The sequence below is a fragment of the Dendrobium catenatum genome, unplaced genomic scaffold (assembly GCF_001605985.2).
Source record: "Dendrobium catenatum unplaced genomic scaffold, ASM160598v2 fragScaff_scaffold_1221, whole genome shotgun sequence".
Taxonomy (NCBI): domain Eukaryota; kingdom Viridiplantae; phylum Streptophyta; class Magnoliopsida; order Asparagales; family Orchidaceae; genus Dendrobium; species Dendrobium catenatum.
In genome coordinates this window covers 663,763-672,460 of record NW_021319683.1, presented here as the reverse complement: position 1 = coordinate 672,460, position 8,698 = coordinate 663,763, and the positions used below count along the sequence as shown (strand labels likewise).

Here is an 8,698-nt window from a genome sequence, read left to right as displayed (position 1 = left end):
ACACGCATCTCATACACAAGACTTAAACTCAAGACCTCTTAGTTGGTAGCCTAAGCTCCTAACCAACAGATCAAAATGAGCTGTGTCTTACTAGGATAACATGAACTAAAAAAACCAACCTAACTTAAAATTGGACCAAAACCCAACATTGCTCACGAAGTCATTCATTTCTTCTTTGAATTATTTAATAGGGAGGACCACCATTATAATTAAAACTATGTGCCCCTTCCTATTGGGCCAACTCTTACTATGGAGGAGCAGATATATATTATGATTGGTTTTACTTATGATGATATTAAGCATGCGCTCTTTTGACATAAGGAATGATAAAACCTTTGGGCTTGATGACTTTACTTCTAAATTCATTGAGGCTATTAAACAATTCTTCCTTAGTGCAAATATGCTAACTCATGTGAAGCATTTTGCTATCACTCTCATTCCTAAGTCTCTTCACTCTCAAAACTTCAATGACTACAAATGCATCTTTTTTATGCAAACTTAAATGCAAAGTTATTGAATTCAGAACTACATATATTACTGATTTTGCTCTGTTTCTCTTCCCAAAAGTTTAAGGAGGAGAATCACTAGCCTTGTTAACAATTTTTAATGGCAAAGATTTTAATAACAAAGTCCATATATTGCTTGGAAAATCACCTCTATGCCAAAGAAAAATATGGGTTGGGCTCCCCTACCTTGATACTTCTGGTTCTATTTGGATCAAACCAACTTGGGTTGCTTTCTTATTGTTGGTTTCTCTGCGAGTATATTTTGACTTGCATTTGTGGTTGGAACTATGTTGCATTTACTGGAGAAGATTCTCATGGCTTTATTATGGGCATATGGAAGAGATTACACTTCTAATGCTTTTAATTGTCTAAATTGTTGGACGATTATCCTCTCTGATTAAGATGGTTTACTTATTGACTTCTCTATTTTTGGTGAGACTTTCTCAGGTTAGAATGCAGCTGCATTCTTCTTCTACACAGGTTGATTATTATCATTGGATTTATGGACAATTTTTTAAGTGGTGTGGCTCCGTAGTTTTTTTCCTATTTCGAGTTTTTATACGTTAAATCCTGGTGTCTTTTACTTTCAACTATTTTTACTTTTTGCTTGTTTCGTCATTACGGTGTTTTACTCCTCATCCCCAACACTAATTGTTTATTTACATTGACCCTCCGCATATTATGCATGTTGTAAAATGTAATCTTTTTGTGTCATTAATGATATTGCTTGACCAATGTAGTTCCAAATTCCAACATATTGAGAAATGGCAAAAGTTTTATTCATACAAAACCACTACTCTTTTTTTTTTTTCAGAAAAAAAATCAATACACTTCAATCATAAGCTTTATAGAACATCAAAATCCAATTTCTAAGTAATTAAACATTGCCATTTGGCTACCATTTATATACTTTCATAAACTCTATATGATCTTTATTTGCAACTCTGAAGTAAATGAAATATTAGAGAATGCTCTAATAATCTCAAAGAACACTCAGTTGCCTCACATTCAGTGGATAAACAAGCGGCGAAGTCCCGTAGACGGCGTCGGAGATGAGGATCGCGGCGGCGGCCTCTGTAGGATGGTATAAATCCCAAAAGAGATGGTTCTTTCTGTCAGAACAGAGAGCAGAGACAGGTGTGCAGGCCACCTGAGCATTCAAGTTTCCCAACCCACAACATGCAGCCTTTGTCTCAGTAAATCCTGCATCAATAAGTTGCATATTAATTGCTAAATTCTAGCTTAAGTTTGCAATTATACTATTGATATGCATTCCTTCAACACATAAATTTGAAAGTTATTCTAATTATTTTATTTAGGTTTCGTTTGAGATGGCTTTCTAACTGCGTTATAAAGTTGCTTTCTAGTTCAAAAATCAATTGAAACTAGAAAAAAATCAACAGTCTAAAGCTGTTCCAAACGAAACCTTAGTTTTAAAAAAACATTCATATGGGCATAAACCCACAATTTTTTTGGTTGAGCATATGATTAAGGATTAGTGCACTATTAGATTTTGGGAAAAATGACCTAACAAATGGTATTAGAATCAAATATAATTGAGCTTAAGTGAGAAACAAACTACTTCCATGGCTGCATATTCTTGGGGATTAAATTGATTTTCTCCATATAATTCATGGCTGAATTAAGGTTGGCGGAGCGAGTTTTTGTCAACTTAGGTTTCGTTTGGGATAATTTTCTTATTGTTTTTTACAACAACTTTCTAATACAAATGTTGACCTCGATTTTGGCTCGATCATGCTCGAGCATGTTTGATCGATTTAATCGAACATCGTCAAGTCCAATTTGAGCTCGAATCGACCCGACTCGAGCCAGATCAGACTCGAATGTGTTCAATTAGACTTGATCAGTTTGATTTCGTTGCGTCGCATCTAACTTGATTTAAATTGATCGTTATTTTGAACTCAATTTCGTACGATTAATTTCGTCGCGCCGGCTCGAACCAAATTCGACTCGAATTGAACCAAATTTGGACTCGAGCTTAAAAGCATATAAAAATTAATGACCAAGTAGAAATTATGGCTTAGGCCTGAAAATTAAAATAATAAAAAAAGTTGTACCAAATCAAGCTGATGCCTTAGTCAAGATGAATCTAAGTTCATAGTGAATGATAATTGATGCGAAGAACTCTCTTAAAATGAAAAGATTCTGCCATAGTTTTAGCTTATTTAAGAAAATATCAAAATATATATTTTTTCCTTGACTCATATCCTTGAGTTTAGATCATGCTGAACTTTAGGCTTTGTTTGGGACAACTTTCTTTCTGCTTCTTAAAGCAACTTTCTAGTATAAAAATAAAGCTGCTTTAAGAGGTAGAAAGAAAACTATCCCAAAAGAAGCCTTAAACTCCTTTGAACCACACTTGTAAAGTTGTAGATACTACTATATACACATTTTAATAAGTGTTCTAAGATTTTCAAAAAAAGGAAAGAAACATTGAATGGATACTGGAAAAGGATACTGAAAAGTGATTAATCATACCATAATTTGTACTGTCATGAATGAGTTCTAACAATGCAAGAGAGGTGTTGAAGAAGGAATAGCTCATGTCATTGAACTGTGACTTCATATCTTGAAGAAGAGAAGCCGCTGCTTGATTATAGAGATTAGAAACAGCATTAGCTGAGGCATCACAATCCCCAGATTTACTCTGTTTCCTCTGCGCTGGGCAGCAACCAAGCGGCCCAGTTCCAATGAAGACGAACTTTCTAGCTCCAAAATTGTACATTTTCTGAATACAACAGATATTCTTATAGCTTATATGAGCATTGAAGATGGAATAAAAGCAAGACAAAATCAGAAAGAAAAGAAAAATACCTTCAGCTGTAGTTGCAGAGTAGAGATGAGAGAGCCAACAAACTGCAATGGGGTGGCTTTTTTGTTCTTCAGAAAGGCAAAGATGTCATTGCTTCCTATGAGAAAGGCAAAGATGGAGCTGGAGAAATGTGAGTGTGCTTGGACAGCTCCAATCTCCTCCACCATTGATGCATACGCAGTAGAGAAGTAGTCTATTTGCTTGTTCAGTGAGAGGCATTCACCCTGAGAAAATTCTTTCAGTAAATATGTTTTGATGTTGAATTCATTCACTAAAGAAAATTCAAGCATTACCAGCGGTTTTTTCCGGCGGTAAGACTAAGATTTCCGGTGGTCTAGGAAATTACCGGCGGTTTTCAAACCGCCGGTAAAAACCGCGTAGGAAATTGTTTCCGGTGGTCTATTTCCGGCTTTTATAATCACCGACGGCTTTCCGACGGCGAAGATCATAGCGTCGGTGACCGCCGGTTAATCACCGGCAGCGTGTCGGCCGTCAAAACCGCCTGCTTTACCGGTGGCCAAACCGCCGGAGTGCCGCCGGTTAATCTCCGATGGTTTAGCGGCGGTCAGAACCGCAGGTATTACAGGCGGCTAAACCTGTAGTTTTCTGCCGGATACCGCCAGTAATTACCGGCGGCGTGATTAAAGTTCCGGTGGCTATAGTAAGCTGTCCGGTTAAGGCGCCGGTATTAAATTAAACCGGCGTACAGCCCACGGCGGCGGTTTATTAAAGACCGCCGATTAAACCGACGGTCAAACCGCCTGTATTACTGGCGACTATAGGATTGTCGGTCATAGCCGCCAGTAATAGCTGAATTTCACATATGTAGCTTGAAAAGAAGTTGATAGAGATGATTAATTACTTTGTTAGTGCTGTCTAAGACTCCTGCACCACCTGAAGCAAAATTGACTCCATTGAGGAATAATTGTGAGTTGTTAGGGCTGGAGTTGATGGCCAAGTAAGGTGGTGGTGATAGCAAGCCAAGTTTCTCAGCTGTTTGATTTGAGACAGAGAGAAATAGTGAGTACTTTTAATAATTTTAGTTTTGTAATTACAACATTCTTTGAAAAAAATATGTATAGGTCATGAGCTGACTCTTTTATCTTGAAAGAAAAAAAAAAAACATATATATTTGTATTAAAAATATTGGTATAATGAAATGAAAAAATGAATGAAAAGTTCTAGGAGAAAAAATAAGAAAAAAGTTAAAAGAAGGAAGAAAGTATTTTGTATTGATTGTTTTTTGAATCAGTCAATTTGAATCGAATTCAGAGATCGAGCAAGAGCTGACTCAAAAGTACATTTGACTTAGGATTTGATTGGGACAGTTGAAGCTTTTTATAAAGGTTATTGTAAAGATGTTATGAAGATGACAGATTTATACACAACTCTCCTTGGCCTATTGGTTGAGAGCTTGGGCTTCCAACTAAGAGGTCCAAGGTTCGAGTCTATGTGTACGCGTTGTGTGTGTGAGTTTGGCTTAAATGGCCTAAATGTCCCAAAAAAAAAAAAAGATGACAGATTTTTTGAAAAATGCTAAAGAAATTAATTTATTAGCATAAAAATTTATTAAAAGTAGTAAAAAAAATAACGGTAAAATAAAAATTGTAATTGAGATCTGAAAAGTAAAAAGCTAAGAAAGTTGCCCAAAACAAAACCTTAATTACATTCCAACCCATTGCAGAGTCTTACAAAATATTGATGTATTAGTAAGTGGGTTAGCATAAAAGGCAATATGCAATTACATGAGTTACTAAATTTTCTCTCCCTCTCTCTCTCTCTAGCATTCTCTTTTTTTTTTTTTAGAAAATTAGGAAATAATAATATAGACAAAAGGAGCACATGTCATAATCTTATGTGACAAAAATGTAAATTGTATCTCCAACAGTATTCTCCCCCAATTTATTTTCTATAATTTTTTAAGTTTACAATTATTCTCAACACATTCATAAAATTTATATATTCATCCTTTTTTCACTTATAATATTACATGAATGAAAATAAATGCAATTCAAACATTAACTAAATTCATGGATTTATTTTGGGAGCATAAATTTGTTAAAAATGTATTAATTTGAAAAATTATAAAAAAAAAACAACATTTTTTTTCAATGAAAGAAAGCCTATTCAAGCAGCTTGCAATACCTCAAGTATTGACTTTGACTATTTAATATTTAATTTTTTATATTTATTTATAATATATTTAAAATACTAAATTATATAAAAATATCATTTATATTATTATATTAAAATAAAATATATTTTTATATTTTGAAGTGATTCAGATATATTCTAAATATTAATAAAATTTTCTATTTATTTATGCACAGTCAAATTTCTAAATATTAAAGTGATAATTTTTTTTTTTTTGTGTGGATGTCTGTAAATCTTTAAAAAAATCAAACATTATCATTATAAAAATATGAACTACTTATAAATGCTCAGTTAAAGGCAAGAAATATCCACTGAATGTAACACTGAAGAAGGAGAGACAAACCGAGAAAGTCAGCGGCGTTCTTGCCGTTGCAATAGCGGCCGGTGGCCTTGCCACCGGCAAAGTCGACGCCATTGTGTGGAAAGTTGGCCTTAAGAATCGTCACGAGGTGGTTGTTGTTCCCCACGTCGGCCAATGAATCTCCGAACACGTACACCGATTTCTGCACCACATTCTGTCCGACTCCCTCAGTCGACATCAAAGAGAAGAACAGCAGAGGAAGAAGAAGAAGAGCAGCCATAAGAAATTAGGAATACAGAGAGAAAGAAATCTTAGCGATCCATATTGTAGATTGCGTATGCTTAAATAGTGAATTAGTTGTGGTGGGCCCTACACGGCAATAAACGTGGTGGGCCACTTTAATCTTTCTCAAATAAAATAGTGGGCCAGATTCGCATCTTCTTTTTTGGGCCTCCATTTGATTTCACACGGAGAATGCCATCCGTGTTGGGCTAAAAGCGTCAGTAAATAAAAACTTGTAAAGCGTGCCCTTATTCGGCCGACATGAAAATTTTGAGTTAAACCAAAAATAGGAGCATCACTTATATAAGAGGTGAATTGTTTTTTTTTTTTTAATATTAATTTTAAATCATTCTAAATTTGAATTTAAACATATTAACAATGTATACTCGAATATACCTCCACAGGTGTCTAACATGTAATCAACAAGTCGCTCGAACTGATTCGACACTACTACACTCGCTCCAAAAGACATATTATCAAAAATCGTTTAGCGCCGCCCCTTACACCAGTCATGTGTTGACACGTGTTCAAGGAAGTCCACATTAAGAGTCCTTCAAATCAATATATTTTTTATTCTTTTTTAATGTAATTTTTCAATTAGCCTTTAAATTCCTATAAATAATTAGTAAAAAGTAAATTTTGAATTTCTTATATCATTTGATTGAGGTTTCGCTTAGGACGGCTTTCTTACTGTTTCTTAAAGCAATTTTCTAGTAAAAAATTTTATTTTTGTACTAAAAAATTTACTTTAAGAAATTATAAGAAAGTCGTCCCAAACTAAACCTAAGTGAGATTTAGAGCTCCCCAAATATTTTTAAATCCTTATAAATTCTCTTCATTCTCACATAAGTCTTAGATCATTTCTCACAAAGCTTAAAACACATAGAGAGACTTTTAAGCACAATTTCCAAACCAAAATTATTTAATTCTTGTCAATCATAATAGATCCACTCAAAGGCACGTGATAGTGGCATTTCTTGTAATTCTACAATGAATTATTGTGAGGCGTAAAAAGAATGATAAAGCTATCCAGCTAATGGGATAGAGACATTTGTAATTTAAAGCAGCCAAAATAGAATTTAATATTTTTTTTTTATGAATAAAATTCAAAATTATTTTTTTCATGCATTGGGTGCCGCATTCTGCCTAAGTTGTGAAAGCAAAAGAGAGCGGTCAAACAATAAGAATGATTTCACACTGAAAAGCTCAAATTATTGTGTTAGAAATTTACAGAAATATGTAGAATTTTATCTTTCCACATAATGATTCGGTGCAAACAAAAAACAGCTAGTTTTCGGGTCCAAAAATGGGTCAATCTTCGCTTTTCATGTCGATTTTGGGTTGTCGGGGTCAAAACGGGTCAATTTCGGGTCAAAGGGTCAACCTGAACCCGACCCGATTTTTGAAACTTGTCGAATTGGTGAACTTGAATCCGACCCGTTTCGAGTTCAGGGTGACCCTAACCTAAAATTTTATGGCTGGGTAGGAGTCGGATTTTCAGGTCCTGTCAAATATTGACACCCCTATGGCCAAGTGATGTGTAGATCTCAGTTAGTGGAAGGTGAAAATTGTTAGGAAATGGAGGTCAAATGGCGAGAACCTCGCGATGTTTGCCTACCAATGGTGGTAGATTGTAGTCATCTTCATTCTTATAAACAACAAAATTATTGGATTGTCGTCATCATCCTTATCAGCAACAACAGAAGCATTGGATTACATTACACCCTTATCTACTCAGAAAATGATAGGATGATACTGCACAATCAACAAGTGATGAGTAAATGTCTCACCTCTAGATCAGCCTTGTTGCGTGTTAGAAAATACGCGGCGGCAGAGTTTGTAAATTCGCGTCCGAGCGATGCACGTAAGTTTAACACACAAACAAAAAAAATGAGTGAACACCAAGAGTTTTTACTTGGAAAACCCAAAAATGGGAAAAACCACGGGGCCTCGCCCAGTTGTAAATTTCCACTAGTATTTTGGAGATTACAAATGGCGGATTTCGTCCCACAAATCGGGATAATCCAAATACAATTCGTTCCTTCCACAAAATTTACAAAATTCTGCAAATTCCTGGCGTTTCCTGAAAATCCGGCAGAGTTCCGGCGTCTTCAGGCGGCAGGAAGAGCTCCGGCGGCGGTGGTCGAGGAGGTGAGGAATCTCCTATTCCCCTTTCTCCTTCTCCTTCTCTTCTTCTTCTCTCTCTTCACTTGAGTCCTTTTGGTGTAGAATGAGGGCTCTATTTATAGTTTTTCTGGAGTGGCATAGCCCGTAAATAGGCGTGAGATTAAGGGCGAATTGGGAGTGGTTTGAATGGACTGCCGATATCGAATCCTTTGATCATGCACCGTTCGTTGGTCATTTTAAGGCCTTAATAATGTTGGAATTTCATGATCTTGGGCTCGTTGGATTCGTCTCGTCGATCCGTTCGATTCGAGTATAAGCTTGTCAAAATCGGAGACCGTTTGGTTACTCAAATTGCGGTTTGAATCTTCCAACAGCGCTTTGAACCCTTGATTCAGACTCATTTGGGCTCGGATTGGGTTGATCTTGGTGTCGTTGGGTTCGTATTTCCAAGACGCTCAGTTTGACTGTAAGCTCGCTGAAATCAGAGTTCATATG

The 8,698-nt window shown here is 35.8% G+C and overlaps 1 protein-coding gene across 1 annotated transcript; it reads right to left on the bottom strand.

The window, feature by feature from the left end:
• Positions 1 to 1,318: 1,318 nt before the first annotated feature.
• LOC110115925 (GDSL esterase/lipase At5g55050-like) lies at positions 1,319 to 6,118 on the bottom strand. Its single transcript, XM_020849334.2, has 5 exons — positions 5,837 to 6,118; positions 4,202 to 4,332; positions 3,342 to 3,563; positions 3,006 to 3,255; positions 1,319 to 1,709 (listed from the first exon to the last, which is right to left on the bottom strand). The coding sequence occupies exons 1-5, from the start codon at positions 6,072 to 6,074 to the stop codon at positions 1,489 to 1,491; spliced, it is 1,062 nt and encodes a 353-aa protein (XP_020704993.1). The 5' UTR covers positions 6,075 to 6,118; the 3' UTR covers positions 1,319 to 1,488.
• Positions 6,119 to 8,698: the final 2,580 nt, after the last annotated feature.

Coding starts and splice junctions, on each gene's coding strand:
- LOC110115925 (XM_020849334.2), bottom strand. CDS start 6,074: ATGGCTGCTCTTCTTCTTCTTCCTCTGCTGTTCTTCTCTTTGATGTCG. Junction 4,333..5,836: donor GAACGCCGCTGACTTTCTCG/GTTTGTCTCTCC, acceptor CAAATCAAACAG/CTGAGAAACTTGGCTTGCTA. Junction 3,256..3,341: donor CTCTGCAACTACAGCTGAAG/GTATTTTTCTTT, acceptor TGTTGTATTCAG/AAAATGTACAATTTTGGAGC.